The sequence below is a fragment of the Pseudomyrmex gracilis genome, unplaced genomic scaffold, assembly GCF_002006095.1.
Source record: "Pseudomyrmex gracilis isolate BER0280 unplaced genomic scaffold, ASM200609v1 scaffold_633, whole genome shotgun sequence".
Classification (NCBI taxonomy): Eukaryota; Metazoa; Arthropoda; class Insecta; order Hymenoptera; family Formicidae; genus Pseudomyrmex; species Pseudomyrmex gracilis.
The window spans coordinates 14,076-32,702 of record NW_018021217.1 but is presented as its reverse complement, the minus strand read 5'-3'; the positions used below and the strand labels follow the sequence as shown (position 1 = coordinate 32,702).

Genomic DNA, 18,627 nt, shown 5'->3' with positions numbered 1-18,627 from the left:
GTGGCCTAACAGGGAAGGCGATGGCACGGTAAGCCGGAGATTCCAGGTTCGACTCCTGGCCGAGAAGTTTTTTTCGCAATATTTTAAAAATTAGTTAGGGGGGTATTCGGGGTCTTTCATATGTGAGATGCAAATCCCGCATCCCGTATGAATTTACGAATTGAATTTTCAATTCAAAAAACTTACTTGTAAAAATTTACAAGTAATTCTTGTTATAGATGTATACATATATGTATGCACTTTCAAGTTCCTGCTCAACATCCTGGGAATGGCTCGTATCGGCCTTATATTCTTATATGAAAAAATATATGTATTCTTTTTATACATATGTATGTAACTAAACTTAATATAATATATAATATAAATAAATATATATAATTTCAGATTCCCAAACGGGCTAACGCAAGAAGCAGAACAAATTAAATATAATATAACCTCACAAAAATTTTACTTGATAGAAATTCGAATATAAAGTTTTTTCCGAGTAAGTATTAATTAATAATTATTAATTAAAACAATTTTTTCTCTCTATTGACGTCATACAATCTATGATAGATAGAAGGCCATTGTAAATGAAGTTAATAATCACAAAATTTTTTTTTGATTTTAGGAAACTGATACAATCAATTTCACAATTGCCAACATCTTGTAATAATTTCACCATCAGAGGTCCGGCAGTACACATACACATTATTTATCGGCCGATTTTGAAGATAACCGGGTTTTGCACCGTTCGGCCTTTTCGTATTGTTTGGGCATAAATGCAATCAATAAAAAAGATAGAAAAATACAATAAAGTAATTGTATTTTTGGTTTAGTTTAAACAAAATAGTCAGTAGCAGGATTTGAAAAATAAAGTTTAAGCATAAATTTCGTAAAAGTAAAAATTAATATAAAGCATTTTTCATTATATTTATTATAATATTTGTATTCTTTTTCGTCAAAACACTCGGTTTGCTCGCTATACATTAAATCTCAATCTAGCATTTCAACTATTATAAAATATAAAAACACTTTATTTGACAATCTTGTTTTTTCTTCTGCGTTATCTATCTGCGTTATTCTTCATCTATTCAACTTATAAAAAATATTTTAAAAAATAATTAACCAAAAATACAATTGTTTATTACACTTATTATTTTATTTTAATATATATGATTTGTACTAACACGACATATACTAAATTTCAAATCGACAAACAGTGTATTAATAGACCATTCTGTTTTACATTTTACAAATAGAAAATATTTCTGTTCTTGAAAGATTGGTGCTGAATGAACCAAGTTTTTTTGATTGATTCTTTTGACAGAATCTATATAGGATATATATTCTACTACTTTTATTTCTGTATTAAATACATTGATGCTAACTAATTTTTTTGACAATAAAGTATGTATTCTAATATTTAATCCGTAATTATACTGTATTTTTTGTATCTGTATTTGAAAAATACTCCGGAATATATTCTCATGTTAACATCTTTGGCATTTTTTAACCATCAACACAATTATCTATTTTTTTAATATAATTCACCTGCAAAATTAAAAACTTTATTAATCGTTAAAAAACAATTTCACAAATATATATATATATTGTGACGTGACACTTTTTGTGTCCGTCACAAGAATGCATTTCCAGCCGGTACAGGAGGCGGTGAGCTCGCATTTCCCCACTATTTGAGGGAGAGCAGCTCATTAGATTGCGTAGCGCAGGCTAATGCGCTTACTTTGGTTTGCGTTGTATTTTGCGTATTGTAATATGCCGCTCGGCGGCTATTTTAAAAGTTATTTTTAGCGGGAGGAAGGCCACACGTCAGATAGAGAAGATAGAGACAGATAGCGATACAGGGGCGTAAGGACCTCATAGGCGCGAGGCGCGAGGCGATGATGTCGACTACGGACTGGAAAACGGGATACTGGTACCCCGACTTCACAAAAACTGGAGCGGGGCTCCCAGTGGAGTTGTTAGCCCCGTGATGCGGGAAGATGGGCCCGAGCAAGCTCATCTACAGCAGAAATCAAGCGGAGAGGGCTGACGCGGCCAGAAAAGAGCCCGCGTTAACACATTGCCGATACGCACATGGCCGCCGTCAATCATAGCGCCGTGAAACGCAAAGTATGATTGGCTAATTGCCTGGTCGAGAAACGACATGCAGCGTCGAGAGCAACTTCAGGAGCGGCCGAGATCATTGTTGCGCGTACCGTCAACCCCGCGAGTTCACCGTCTCTCACGCAAGTCGTGATGCTGGGGGTAAGGCTGTGTGCCGGACAACATCCGAGGAGGATCGGCTAAGACAATGTCAAAAAGGCGAGCAGAATGGTTATCGGTTTGTGAAGAGTCGCCGGCAGACGTAAGAGTGGTTGGTTCTCTTCCGCACCTCTCGCGATTTATATTCTTTGTGAATCGAATCTCGACGGGCTAATCCACGAGTTCGATGTCGCGCGATATAATGCCGAAACTATAATGTATTATGATTTGCGTTTGTTCAGAATAAGAATGATTATCTTTATTCGCCGCTGCTCTCGTCCCGATCAGTCGCGGTCGCAACAATCCGAGCTTATCTGGCTCGTCATTTGTGTATGTCGTGTTTTCATTTTTTTTGTTGTTTGCGTCAATCTCGTGCGTTTGTTCGAGTCTCTTAGCGCGTGTAATTTTGAAATACAATACATGTACAGAGTGTTTGATAATTGCCGGAACACCGCTCGTAGGCAGGTAGAATAAAACTGAATCGAAAAGTTCTGAACCATTTTTTTCTATTACATATAATAAAGAAATAATTAATGAATAAATCGAGCCTATCAACACCGATCTTTGAACCATGCGCCTTTTGTGCGTGAGCGCTTTGTGCGGTTTATTGACGTGCGTCCGACTAAAGATCGGTATTGATTGACTTGAATATTCATCAAATAATCCTTTAATGAAAAAAATGTTTCAGGACTTTTCGATTCAGGTATACTTCTTCTACTTGCCTACAAGCGCTGTTCCGGCAATTACCAAACATCCTGTATATATGAAATAATATGTTCCTAAATTTTAATTATTGTTTGTTGCAGCAACAGAAGCTGTCACTGCTGTAAACAGCAACAATACCAATCCTACTGGTAAATACAATGTTAAAATTCGCAATAGTTATTGAGTGATTAATTAATGCATGTGATCTAATAAGCGCGCGGGAAGCGACAATCCGGACTCTGTAGGCATACGCTCATCAGCTATAAAAAGAAAACTGGCTTATTTCATGCAGTGGCCTATAACAACAAGAATAAACAAGTAAGCGCGACGTGTCACGTGTGACGTGTGACAGCTTCTTGCGATTAGGTACTAGTCGGCGGTACAGAGAAAGTAGCGGAGGGATAATAAGAAGACTGCTTTCCGAAATAAAGAAATAATAGCGTTCTCATTTTCCTTCTGTCACAAAAAAGAAATTATTATTACTTGGATGTCTAAGATATCTGTTTTATTTTCTGTATCATACGCTTTTTTGTATCGCTTCTCGATGTTCGCTTTGTTACACTGTGACGAGCAAAACCCCGCCACTACTATGTATATATTACTATTATTATTATTATCACTATTATTATTTTTGTTATTAATTTACTTTGTATTATTTTGTATTTTTCTATTATTATTCTTTTATATTAAATATTTTTATATTATAACAATTAAAACTTATTGAAGCTCAATACGTTACTCAACTACGAAATATATTTACGGTCATACAAGCCGATCGCAGGATGTTGTGCGAAAAACTGCGTATATATATATATTTGTTTGCGTGTAAATTTTTACGCGCGAGTTTTTTTGAATTGAATATCAATTCTTAAATTCATATTAGATGCTGGATTTGCATCACATATATAAGAGATCCCTCCTAACTAATCTTGAAAATATTGCGAAAAAATACTCCTCAGCCAGGAGTCGAACCTGGAATCTCCGGTTTTCCTTATATATATATACAGGGTGTCTCTCAACTCACGATCTTAAATTAAATGACGTTTTCCTGAGATCATTTTGAGACAAAAGTTCTAATACCATATTGTCGAGGCTACAATACTTTTTGAATTATAAGCGTTTAAAAGTGACCTATCTGGTGGTCTGTTTTTCGCGCGCTCAGGTACGGCGCATCGTACAAGACAGTGTTCTTGTTTTGATATACTTGATATTATACGCCAGTTTTATACTATAACTTTGACAGCTTGTCAAACACGTGATTAAAATTCTACAAGAATTTGATGAAACTGTTTACATTTACATACGCACTGTATTAATATTATGTTTATGTAACTATAATTCAATAAAAAACGTTTTTTGAGAAAATTTGCATAATTATCAAAATATCAAGTATATCGAAACAAGAACACTGTCTTGTACGATGCGCCGTACTTGAGCGCGCGAAAAACAGACCACCAGATAGGTCACTTTTAAACGCTTATAATTCAAAAAGTATTGTAGCCTCGACAATATGGTAATAGAACTTTCGTCTCAAAATAATCTCAGGAATACGTCATTTAATTTAAGGTCGTGAGTTGTGGGACACCCTGTATATATACTCAGTTTTTCGCACAACATCCTGCAATCGGCTCGTATGACCGTAAAAGTATTTCGTAGTTGAGTAACGTATCGAGCTTCACTAAGTTTTAATTGTTAAAATTTACGCTGGTCTAAATAAGCGTTTAGGACTATCGGTTTATTCTTCGATAGATGTATAGAGTATTGCGAGATAAGCTCCAAGTGCCTCGGTAACCTAACCTAACCTAACCTAACAGGGAAGGCGACGGCCCGGAAAGCCGGAGATTCCAGGTTCGACTCCTGGTTGAGGAGTATTTTTTCGCAATATTTTCAAAATTAGTTAGGAGGGTAGATGGGATCTTTCATATATGTGATGCAAATCCAGCATCCAATATGAATTTAAGAATTGATATTCAATTAAAAAAAACTCGCGCGTAAAAATTTACACGCAAACAAATATATATATATATATACGCAGTTTTCCGCACAACATCCTGCGATCGGCTCGTATGACCGTAAATATATTCTTTATATTATATTATATTGCGTTACTCCCGCTATAGTTCCTGCGACCCGCTTATATAGCCGACCGCAAAAACAGCACACGCGTGTGCGTCAACCCGCCGCGCTATAATACCTGCGACGTATCTATAGCGGCACCGCACGGACACGCACACGTCAGCCCGCAGGTGCGTGCCGCGGCGCGCAAACAACCGCGTTCCACACGCCGACCCCGGACGGATCATAGGCCGCTCCGGGGTATAAAAGCCGGCCGATTTCAGCAGTCAGGACCTATTCCTTTTTCGGCGCTCGAGGTGTTGACTCAAAAGCTAACTCCTAGAAACCGAGCTCGAGGTGCTGACTCGAGACTCTGATTCCGCTACCGCTCTCCGAAGAGTTAACTCGGAGATATCGTTCCGGTCTCGAGGTGTTGACTCGAGATACCGACTTCCGACCGTTCCTGTCGAGGTGTTGACTCGACTTCCGGCACTCCGAGGTGTTGACTCGGCCGCCATACCGACCGTTCCCGTCGAGGTGTTGACTCGACTTTCGGCATTCCGAGGTGTTGACTCGGCCGTTATCCCGACTGCGTCGAGGTACTGCCTCGATTTCCGGCGCTCTGGCGCACAATCGGCCGTTGTAACCGCCACTTCATTAAAACAGTCGTTCTCACGACTCAACACTTCACACTGTATACGGCCCGTGTATATAACTCCTCCCCGTAGAATTAGAATTAGAATTAAGTAATCACCGCGCCGACACGGTTCCCGCCGCGCCGAAATCTACCGATTGCGTCAATAAAAGCCGCGCATAAAAGATTCATAATTATCGACCAATACCCCGCCGTAAATTAGATAATGCCAGTCGAATAGACCGATTAGACCGGATTAAAACTCCTTGTAAATATTTACTAGAATAAACCGAACATATATTACAGCATAAAAACCAAGTGTCGCAATTTCTCGCCTTCCCCTCCCCCAAACCTTGGCGCCGACCGAGCTGTCCGGCAGGCGGAAGGCCGGGCGAAGCCAATAGAAAATTGGCTCTGTTACAACATGTACACGGAATTGGGCAAAGCCTCGTTCGTCGGCACAACGTCGCAGTTGTTCGCAAACGTGAAGTAACCTATTTCATCCATTGATCCTAACAAGTGCTCTAGATAGCGATATTTTGGTTGCTGCAGAGACTTCGAATACACGTANACGTTCTCGAATCGCACACCGTGCGGACTCTCCAACAGTCGTATCAAAACGTTCGTCTTGCCGCAGTTGGACGGTCCGCAAACGATCGCGCGTATGGTGTTCGGGAAGAGAGGACCGTGCCGTCCGCTTTGCGCGTTTTTCTCCTCCTCGTTCGATCGTCGGGTTTGTTTTTCGAAGTTCGACACACGTATTGCAAACGGTTGTTTAACGAAACGCATGTCGTTGTTTAAAACACGCGCTCGCGTCGCCGCAATCCCAAAATCGTTTTAAACGGCCGTTGAATCGTCGATCGACAATCAGTCGCTGCAACAAGCGTAGCACGAGCAAATCGCGCGCAAACTAACGATTATTCAAACGCGCCTGTTTCTCGCAACCGCGTCGGATGCGTTTCGCGAGCGGCGCAGGTCTGAACAGCGCTATAAACGCTTCACCTTTCGAATTGCACATAGGCTATCAATTTTGCGGACCCGGCCAAACGGTTTGCGCGGGACGATCGCAAAGTAAATCTGTTGGACGCCACGTGTCGCGAGCACGACATCGCGTACTCGCGCAATTTCGAACTCGCCGCGCGTCACGACGCCGATAGTTTGCTTGCTAAAAAAAGCGCGCGAACGCATAACAACCGTCAACTCTACTCTGGGAGAGAAAATTGCCGCAACAGCTGTTTAGGCGGCCATGAAGGCGAAGACAAAGCTTGGTACAGGATCTAAGAGACGAAGGATAGGTAAAAAGAAAACACATGCGAAAAAGAGAAAAAGAATTCTGCCGGTTGCAAAACGCGGAGGCTTGTTGCCTCTATTGCCTGTGCTGGGAGCCATTGGATCCTTGATCGGCAGTGCGGCCGGTGTAGCGACAGCTGTTGGCAATCGAAAGGCCGCTGCGCGTCAATTGGAGGAACTGCAACGGCACAATCGCGTAATGGAAGGTCGCGGATTGTATCTTGCACCGTACAGTCGGCGTCAATGAATCGTTTCGTAGCCCCGGGAGCTAGAGGTAAGAGAGACGGTATTCCCTAGGAGTAAGTACTGCCAACGGGCGCCGCACTAACTGTAGCAGATTTTGATAAATTGACCAATTACAGTATTTACTGCTAGGGAATACCGTCTCTCTTACCCCTAGCTCCCACGTCTCCTACTCCGCGTCCACAAAACGATTCATTGACGCCGACTGTACAAGCGTAACGCATTTGAAGGAGGTCTTTGCGGTAAAAAAAAACCTCGCTGACGCAAGTGATAGATGTCGCTTTGCCATCCAGTGTCACCACGAACGTACACGCTTGCCAGACGACTTCACATACCCTTCTTCAGGGGTGTATTTATGCGCAACGCTTTACCCGCGCGCGTACGCGTGAACGAAAGCGGTATCATTAATCTCGACGACGCTATCGGACCGGGCACGTATTGGGTCGCCTACGCCAAGAGAGGACGCAACGCGATGTACTTTGACAACTTGCGTCCCCCACAAGAACTCGAGCGCTATCTAGGGAGCAACGTGACGATCGCATACAATCGTCATCTATATCAAACGTATTATCAGAGCGTTTGCGGTCAGTTGTGTCTGCGATTTCTGAGGAATCTCAAGTGGTAGACAATCGCTCTCGAGCGCAACAACAACAATGTCAATTACGCTCACATTAATCCGTAGAAGCAGCGTTCTTGCGGTGACTATCCACCTATCGATCTGAGCGAACTCGGTCTTACAAACTTCGAGTCTTACAACACGATACCGAATGTCGACTCGACGAACAACAAGTTCTACTGCAACGATAACGATGAAACGATAACGATTCCCGATGGTTCGTACGAGTTGCGCGTCCTCGCTCGGTTTTTAAACACCGCTGTGCTTCGCAGACGTCGACAGCGAGAACCGGTCGAAGGCGAGACAACGACGACGAGCGTTAACAACAATGGTGTCTACGATATGTTCGATGATGATGATAACGATGTGTGTGACAAGAGCGCGTTGATACTTCGCGCCAACGACAACACCATGCAAAGCGAAATTAAGTGCGCTTATCGAGTCCACTTTTCCAAACCCAACAACATCGGCTCGCTGCTCGGTTTCTCATCGTCGCGCATTCTGCAACCTAATCGGTGGTACGCGTCCGACAAACCGGTGAACATCATGAACGTGAATGTGACTCGCGTGGAATGCAACATCATCGCGAGAGCATACAGTAACGAGCAACCCGTGCACACGATACACAAATTTGCTCCGAATGTGCCGCCGGGACATAAACTGTCGGAGATGCAGCGTCAAATTATTTACCTACCGGTCATTGCGAGAATCGTTTCAAACATCACGGTCCACATAATGGATCAGAACGGTCGACTGATCACTTTTCGCGGCAAAACGATAACGGTGCGCTTGCACGTACGGAAGATACGCGAGTAAACGGTGTCGACACTGCGCAGCGAGGGAGGAAGAAAACTATGCTCGTCGTGACCGCGTCGAGCGAACAAAAAACAACGAGATTGTTCTTCCGTTTTCGCGACTTTGTCGCGCGATCATTCAACGTTGACCGCGCGAAACGCGACGTTTTTGCGTTTGTTGGGTTACGCAGTAGACAACGGTGACAACAACAACAACAACGATGAACGACGTACTCAGCATCGGTAGTGAATCAGTCTTCGACGATTGTATCGTCAAGATTGAAAACTCACACGTACAATCCGTACGCCAGTACATCGTTTGGTCACAGCGACGAGATACGTATACCCATTCAACAACAGGATGTTTACACTCTACCGTACGACAGTTACTTATATGTCGAGGAAAAGTTCAGTCTACAAACCACCGCCGGAGAAGGAAGCGGCCGCCGCCGCCGCGTTGACGAACAATTGCGTGGCGTTTATGTTCGATGAGATCAGATACGAGCTTAATGGTGTAGAAATCGATCAAAATCGCAACCCCAGTATAACAAGCACGTTAAAGAACTATGTGTCTCTGACCACTGAAATAGGAAACGTTCTGTGACATGCCGGTTGGAACTTGTCCACTAATAAAGGTGTTGGTGAATTCAATTTTTGCGTACCTCTCCGCACATTGCTGGGATTCTGCGAGGACTACAAACGCGTGGTAATCAACGCGAGACACGAACTTATTCTGATACGATCGCGTAACGACAACAACAGCATCTTTGCTTCGGCTAACAGCGGATCAACGGTGGAATTGCACAAGGTGCAGTGGCAAATGCCACACGTTGTGTTAAATGATGTGAACAAATTGAAGCTGTTGCGCACTCTGGAGAGCGGTCGATATTTATCCATGGGATTTCGCTCGTGGAATCTGTACGAGTACCCGCTGTTACAGAGCACGACGTCTCATTCGTGGGCTGTAAAAGCGGCTACGCAGTTGAAAAAGCCGCGTTACATGATTTTTGCGTTGCAGACCGGTCGAAAGAACGTTGTCAGCCGAGATTGCTTGCGGTTTGATCATTGCAACTTGTCCAATGTAAAGTTGTTTCTGAATTCGGAATTCTATCCTTACGATGACTTGAATCTGGATTTTAGTAAGGAACGATACGCCGTTTTGTACAATATGTACGTCAAATTTATAAGACCCTACAAACGCGACTAGGACAAGGCGCTTCTAACTTTGGACAAGTTCATCTACTGCGGACCGCTCGTAGTCATCGACTATTTGCGCCAAAACAAAACAGTTAAGAGCGCCACTGTAGACGTTCGCATCAAATTCAACTGCAAAAAAAATGTATCCCCCGATACAACCGTGTACTGTCTGATCATACACAATCGTATCGTTGAGTATAATCCGCTGACCAGCGTCGTGCAACGGATTGTTTAGAGCAGTCATCAATCTTGTTTGAACCGTCAGCGATGTCACACGCTTTGTCAACGTCGAGAACTATGACGACGACGTCGTCACGTTTCGTAATGGACATACCAATATTCGTGGATCTTCAAGGTTTTGTGATTGGAGACAACATCTTTATAACTAAAGAAGCGGCAACACTTCGAAATGGACGCGAGCTGATTCATCATGTGTTTCAAGAACCTATGTCGTGGAACCTGCTAACAAAAGCCGAGCAGACGCGAGCGTGTTGGCTCACGGTCAACCATCACAGCCTGCACTGGACCGATGGAATGGTGGATTATCAATGCTTGAAGCCGCTGCTTCGAAACGCTCTGTCGAGCGCGCCCAACGATGGATCTACACTAGTGTATGTAAAAGGAGCTGAGAAGAAGCAGTGGTTGACAAAGATTGTCGATGACATACTCAACGATTGCAACATCATCATCGAGACCATCGACGTCGACTACGAGGACATCAAAAGTCTGCAAAATCTCGACAATTCGCGAGTCTTCAGCTGCGGCAACCACACAAGAAAGTGCGCTATGGAGAACGTTTGCAAGCTGTACGCGTGGTGGTCAGCACAAAACGATACGTTGAACGATGTCTGTGACGTCCATGCCTATGAACTTATGTACATCTTATGACCTAAAATATTTTTTAGACGTATTCTATAATACACTTAAACTTTTTCCTTTTTGTATGTATATTGTTCGCAAAAGAATAAATACTAATATGAATCCAATGTGTTTTTGTTCCTTGTTATATTTCAATACGTTTATATCAGAATTATTTTTAGACGTATTTTACAAAATGCATTGTAATATTTATTTTTTTTATTCAGATGTAGAGGGAGAGATAAACAAACATGTACACTCTACTGAGCAGTATTTTTCATTATTATTATTACATCTTTTTATATACCATACATGTAGTATATACATACATAGATTTTTTTCCTTATATATCTACAACATTGATATTCTCTCAGATATTCATAATAATTAACTTAGCATGTCTGTACAACCAGGTCTTTATCTTGGATCCGTTGTTGTACGTTTCATCCTGAACAATGGCCTCAGAGCTATAAGTCATTGCTACAACATCTTCACCACACATATATATTTGGTAGTGTATGTTAAATCTATAAAGAACATAACAGCTCACACACATATATTATATAAATAAACTTTATGTATTTATGTAAATATTAATTTATATAATTGTAGTTATTGTTTTATTTAATTTATTAAATTTATTTATACTTTATTTACTTTATTTAATTTATTTAATTTATTTAATTTATGTAATTTACTTTATCCATTCTATTTCTTTAATTTATTCAATGTATGTAATTCTGTAGTTTACTTACAATTGCTGTAACAATATCGCCTCTTCGGTAGAATTACAGGTGATTGTGAAAAAGTATCCGCTTTGTTGTTCCGCGGATATTCGGGCAATGCTCTGCACTTTTCGACTACTATTTGCGAGCAGTCTCGCTTTTTGAGCAAGTGCTTCAGCAGCACCTACTATACGCAGCCTCCACACAATCTTCAATGGGATTTATATTGCTGGTGCTTAGACAATATCACTAAGACTCACTAACGGAGAAAACCTTCTGCATACGCGTTCTGCATCTCTTTGTTTTTATATGCTGTTGCAGCGGATGTATATCCCCAGCACGTCACCTCCCGCGCAAAAATTAAATTTATTAACAATATGTGGTTTAACGGATTTTTGTGAATGCTTAAACATCTTGCTGGACGTTCTAATCAGAACTACTTTTCTTAGAAACACTGAGAACAGTAAAGCGTCTCCGGAGTCAGTCCGCAGTATTCGTAGCATTCTGATTAAGACTATGCGTTATTCTTAGCATGCGTCTTGCATTTGCGAGATCAGCCGCAACTTCCGTATGCAACTCTATATAAAACTTCTCGCGACTTCCAGCGTCGTTGACGCTTCCGCTGCAGCCGTTGGAGCGCGTTGCGGTTTTCCTTGTACTAAATATATATTGTCATGCGTGTAACAGCCTTTTTTTTATTTGCAAATACTACATACATTGTTGTTATTTGTTTTGTAACAAATATTGCGCCCTCTCTTCTTAGTTTCCAGGAGTTCCAAGTATTTCGCTGGTCTTCCATAATTCAGATGGCAATGTGTACTTTCTGTAGTCCGAAAGATATCTCGCGTTCAGCGAATTCATCCATTTCATACACTCTGCGGGCCCTTTCAATATGAGATTAATTAACATTCATTGTCCAGATATAAACATCTTAAACAACTTAAAGTCCCTAGTGTCTTAACTCGAAAAGTACGAACATGCTCTTTCTTTAAGGTAGATATATAGTGTGTGTGTGTGTGTGTGTATGTGTGTGTGTGTGTCGAAAGTGGAGGAAATTTTTTCATTTATGTTAGAAATATATAAACCGCTACATGACAACCATACAATCAGTCTCGCTGCGATCTGTGTGCTACGAGTTGTCGCTCTTTTTTCTACTTTTCTTTGCAACAAATCAGCTCGACGATGTTTCGCTTGATGGTTCCAATAAAGCAACAGCAATCTTCCGTCGATCTTCAGCACGCGCCTCACTACAACGGTGCGAAGAGAAAGAAGTTCCATCAAGGGAAAGTATTATTTTTTAGTTGCTTCTTTTTTTAATTTTTATTCGCAATAATATCATGTTTTTAGTTGTTTTCTTCACAGACAATGCGATGGCGTTCAGTCGACACCGATTACACCCAACGCACTCGCACAGCGTACGCGGGTACTGAGCCGCAAGTACATCTTAACCAAGACGGGATACAAGTATTTCGAACTTGACATCGATATTTCATTATCCATAGATGCACCACTAACCGTTGATATGGCTTTAGGCAACAACAATGGGAACGAGGTGCTTCTGTCGTCAGAAATGTGGAAGGTGTTGTTGGACAACGAACAAATCATCACGTCGTATTTGTTGGGGCAGAGCGACGCGCAGCCGCCGATTCTTGTTGACGATCTGGCGGTATTGTTCAGATTGATAAACAACGCGAAGTTGTCGTTCATGCGTCTGACTACTAAGACCAGCCGCATAATATTGTCCCACCAATCGATGCAAATTGTTCAACTTAAAACGTTGCGTTGCGTGCATCGTCGCCTACTTGAACGACGTTGTTGTTCGCGTGCGAGAAAGATTGTCGCGGTATTTCGCGATCCAGTTTAAAATATCAGATCCCGCAAGCTTCGCGAATGCTGTTGCATAGAGCAGTGACTTCGATGTCAACGATATTGTCAATTGCGAACTGTTAGCTGTATGTTACGGTGTTGCTCGTTAATAAATATTATTGTTTTACTCTCATTATGTAACAGTATTTTTACAGATTATAATAAAAAAACTTGCTACGTAATTTTCTTCACTAACATGGTATGTTTTATTTCACATTCCTAACCACATATGCATGGTTTTATTTCACTAAAACATTGTTTAATTTTAAAAACTTTCTTAACCGATAGTCCTCGAGAAATAAACACATCCAGGACATACCGGTTTTTTGCGGGCGTTTATTTAAAAAAACTAAATTACGCGCGCACCGGAAGTGCGTTAAAAAAACCACATCCGGTACGTAATGGTTTTTTATGCAAATGTTATTGCAAGAAATGACTCATCAAACCGGAAGTGACTCATTGCTTTGGCGATAAGAAAAGAAGCAATTTCGGGAAATTTTGGTTTTTCTTGGAATTAATTACAATATTTTCCTGCGCAGTTACAAACCGCTTCCGCGAAATTACGGTTTTTCTCGGAATCATTTATTTTACTGCGCAATTTAAATATCTAATTAAGAGTTAATATTATTTTAGCAATGACGTCATCATCCGAACGATTTTGAACACGCTCGAACACGTTCGCGCCCGCTCCGAACAACCTTGAACACGTACGAACAAGTTCGAACACGTTACGACCGATAACGTCATCAATAATGCTCACTTACCTGAAATAAATAAAACACGTCGAATAATACATGCTCCATTTTTACGGCTTGTCGCTAATTGGCTAGTTCCGGTAGAGCTGATAACAACGCTCCGCCGACGCCACCCACACCTCTACGTTATCTTATCCGCAACGCCCAAGTCCTCCGATCCTGCTCTCAATATTACGAATATGCTTTCAATGATCCCCTTCGCGCGGTGCCCCCGCTAACCCTCTTGCCTCGTGGGTCAGAACGATCAATAATAATTTCTTTTGATCAATAATAATCAAATCAATAATAATCAATAATAATCGATAATTGATAATCGAATCATTAATAATCGATACTCAATCAATAATAATCCCCCTCCCTTTTTGCGCGGTGCCCCTTTCTCCTCCTTTTTCCTTTCTCCTTTCCCCTCCCAACGCGTGACGTCACTTATGGGAATATTGATCGAGAACCCCCCTAGCTTAACTACTTACATTGAATATCCATTTATCGAAAACTCTCGTAGAATTTTTGCGAAGGTTCTTACGCGAACAAGTACGCGCAGGCCGCGAGTCGTAAATTATGTCTTTTATCTTCAAAAACTTATGTTCTCTTTTGTGCGGCACGCTCTTGTCAACCCCCCACGTACAAGCACATGCAGGTTTAACGGACGCCTTGTCGCGAGTCATAAACTGTTTTTTGTCTTTAAAAAAAATTACGTTCTTTTTTGCTCATCGGCACGCACTTGTCGACCTACACGTACAAGTTCGCGCAGATGAAAATCGTTCAGGAAAAAAACTCGCAACGGACACATAAATTTATTTTTTATATTACATCAGAATTCTGACTTTCTAGTTACAGACTTGCGACGTCTACTTCTATTTCGGTGTCTATTTCGCCTAGATGCCCTCAACTCTGCTCCACGCTCATTGGGAGCCATATTGTACCAGACGCTAAGTGTTCCTTTTCGGGACCGACGCTACTCCCGCTCTTACACTTCCTCCCTCAACCGACCAACTTGCTTTCATTCACGTTTGAACGTACGAGGTAGCAACATCGGAGCGGCACCAACAGCATTACCAGCTTCAAAACGGATTTTTCAGTAAATATATACTCTTTTAATAAAGAATTACATCTTTCCACTTGAACATTCTCGAACTTTCCTCCCTTCCTTGCACAAATTCCTCAACAGAAAAAATTTCAAATACACATTTTGTAAAATTCTACAAACTTTCTAAAAATATTTATAGAGTCAGAAATCATGTCACATTTTTATCTTCTCTAGTGGGCGTGGCCAATCACTCTCAAAACTGAAAGAGAGGGGGAAACTACCCTGGTGAGACAATGGCGCTAGTTGGGGTGGGGGGCCCGGTGGAGGGGGTTTGTTTTGACGCGCCATAAGTACTCTCATACTACTACTGTTAAACATCCTGCACTTGGTTTGACATAACCGTTAATTGTTACCGTAAATTTGGATTCACCATATCGAACAAGAGGTCACCCTTCGAGACAACAATTTATTATAAAAAAATATGTTTCTCATTTTTCAAAAAGAAACATTGAAATGGCAGTTGAAGCAAACACAGTTGTTGTTGTGTAAAGATGTGAAATGTTATTTATTTGAAAAGCATAGGTGAATGTATAAACGTCTTGACCTTCAATTTATGTCTTTATCGATATAATTCTAAAAAAACAAATATAAATGTGATGGTCGCAAATGATACATAAATAAAAAAATTTATATAAAAAAACTTACAAAAATAAGCAGTAGTTGTGGTCTTCATATATTAAAATGTGTAACGTACATGTTTGAGATGGAATTGACAGGCTACATCTTCACAGAAGCAAAGTAGCAATTGAGGGAAACAAACTGTGTGCGCTAAGTTAATGGCAAGTTAAAAACTATAAATAATATTTTAGGGCTCGTGAAAGTTTGAAGGAATAATATAAGGCCGATACGAGCCAATCCCAGGATATTGAGCGGGAACTTGAACGTGCATATATATATGTATACATCTATAACAAGTAATACTTGTAAATTTTTACAAGTAAGTTTTTTGAATTGAAAATTCAATTCTGAAATTCATACGGGATGCGGGATTTGCATCTCACATATGAAAGACCCCGAATGCCCCCCTAACTAATTTTAAAATGTTGCGAAAAAAACTCCTCGGCCAGGAGTCGAATCTGGAATCTTCGGCTTACCGTGCCATCGCCTTCCCTGTTAGGCCACCGAGGCACTTGGAGTCATTCTCGCAATATATATATATATATATATATATCAAAGAAGATCTGATAATTTGAAAACGCTTTTAATTGCAGCCAGCGTAAGTTAAATAATATTTTAGGGCTCATGAAAGTTTGAAGGAATAATATAAGGCCGATACGAACCAATCCCAAGATATTGAGCGGGAACTTAAACGTGCATACATATATGTATACATCTATAACAAGTAATACTTGTAAATTTTTACAAGTAAGTTTTTTGAATTGAAAATTCAATTCTTAAATGTCGAACCAATTCTTAGGTTCGACTCCTGGCCGAGGAGTTTTTTTCGCAATATTTTAAAAATTAGTTAGGGGGGTATTCGGGATCTTTCATATGTGAGATGCAAATCCCGCATCCCGTATGAATTTAAGAATTGAATTTTCAATTCAAAAAACTTACTTGTAAAAATTTACAAGTATTACTTGTTATAGATGTATACATATATGTATGCACGTTCAAGTTCCCGCTCAATATCCTGGGATTGGCTCGTATCGGCCTTATATTATTCCTTTAAAAACTATAGTCGCATGCTTGTAATGCAAAGCTAATCGACTGTGTTATCCACAAATAGTAAATAAGATTCATCTAAATTTTCTGTGTCACTAAAGCTTATTTACCATTTGTGGATAACAGTCGATTAGCTTTGCATTACGAGCACGTGACTTTAGTTTTTAACTTGCCATTAACTTAACGCATACAGTTCGTTTCCCTTAGTTACTACTTTGCTTCTGTGAAGATGTGGCCTGTCAATTCCATCTCAAACATGTACGTTACACATTTTAATATATGAAGACCACAACTACTGCTTATTCTAGTAAGGTTTTTTATATAAATCTTTTTATTTATGTATCATTTGCGATCATCACATTTATATTCGGTTTTATAGAATTATATCGATAAAGACCTAAATTGAAGATCGAAACGTTTATATATTCACCTATGCTTTTCAAATAAACAACATTTCACATCTTTACACAACAACTGTGTTTGCTTCAACTGCCATTTTAACGTTTCTTTTTTGAAAATATTTAGAGCTAATCATCTTTCTTAAAAACTTATTTCTCATCTTTGTTTATATTTTAACATAATCAAAGCTTATTTTTTAAAACGCGATAAGAACACTTCGCATATTTGTTTTATCACAATTATTCATAAGTGTATAAATTTTTATACTGAAAAGATTTTAATCATTTTCTTAATTAATAAAAAATTTTGACACATGTAAAAACTTTTAAAACTTTATATAAAAGATATGAAAACTTTTCGTAAATGTGTATGTTTAAGCAAATTCAGGAAAACCTTTTTACAATATAAGTTTGTGAAATATTTAAAAAAATTTAGTTCATTTAGTTAGATTTATATCTTCTAACAGTAATATTTGTTTACCATCTATTCCCACTTTAGCATTTTCTTTCTGTAGTACAAAACCTTCCGCAAATTTGCAAACAGCGATTGTTTCGTCACGTTGAATCGCTTCTTCCGATTTATGGATAGCTTTTTGTATTCTCAGGGAAGATATAGAAAAATTATTCTAAAAGTAATAAAATATGTAAATGTAACTAAACTATCTTAAATAATAAAGAAAAGGAATGACAGAAAATCCTACAGACTCGATAACTTGTTCTGTACATCTTCCATTTGTCCGAACGCTCGTCTTTGTTGTCACTATTCATACAAATGTGGTCCAAAGGACACCTGAGAAATAAATATGTACATTATTTAACACAACTTTAATGTTATAATAATTTTCCCAGCAAACACAGTTAGATGTAACATATATGACATTGTCGTAATATAACAAAATATAACAAGCAATATTTTACAGCAAGTTATTATAGATATTCAAGGTTGGGGAAGTTACTTTATAAAAGTAACTCTCCAGATAACCAAGACTGAATGAGCATATTTTGCAAAGTCTGCAATAATACATTATGCCAGTACAGTGTAGCCAGCATTCAAACATAATCTGTTATTCCAACTAATGTTGACAGAAAAACAGAAAAAAAAGAGAATATAAATGTGTCATGCCGTGATGCAAATATTATTATTGTATCAATCAAGCAGAACTTGCTAAAAAAATGTAGCAGATTTGAAGTATAACGTGCTATTATCATTTCATTCTTCATTTATTTCTATATTTTTGCTGTGTTGTTTTCTTAACACTTTGCCGGCCGCTTATTTCTCGCATTGCCTTTACGCTGCCGCCGGCGAATTTCGCGCGGATTCTACAGCTACCGACGGTGATATTTACGCTATCTGTCGTACATGGGGTATGGTTATTATTAAAAATGGTACTAAACTTAGTGTTACATAAATTTTAATATTTTTATATCCCAAAATTATCACTTATATTATTTACAAAAAAATTTTAGGTTTAATATTTTACTCTTGTATGAT

General features: G+C 39.7%; 1 protein-coding gene across 1 annotated transcript; it reads left to right on the top strand.

Moving 5' to 3' along the window:
- Positions 1-8,978: 8,978 nt before the first annotated feature.
- Positions 8,979-9,791, top strand: LOC109861206. Its single transcript, XM_020440759.1, has 2 exons — positions 8,979-9,126; positions 9,220-9,791. The coding sequence occupies exons 1-2, from the start codon at positions 8,979-8,981 to the stop codon at positions 9,789-9,791; spliced, it is 720 nt and encodes a 239-aa protein (XP_020296348.1).
- Positions 9,792-18,627: the final 8,836 nt, after the last annotated feature.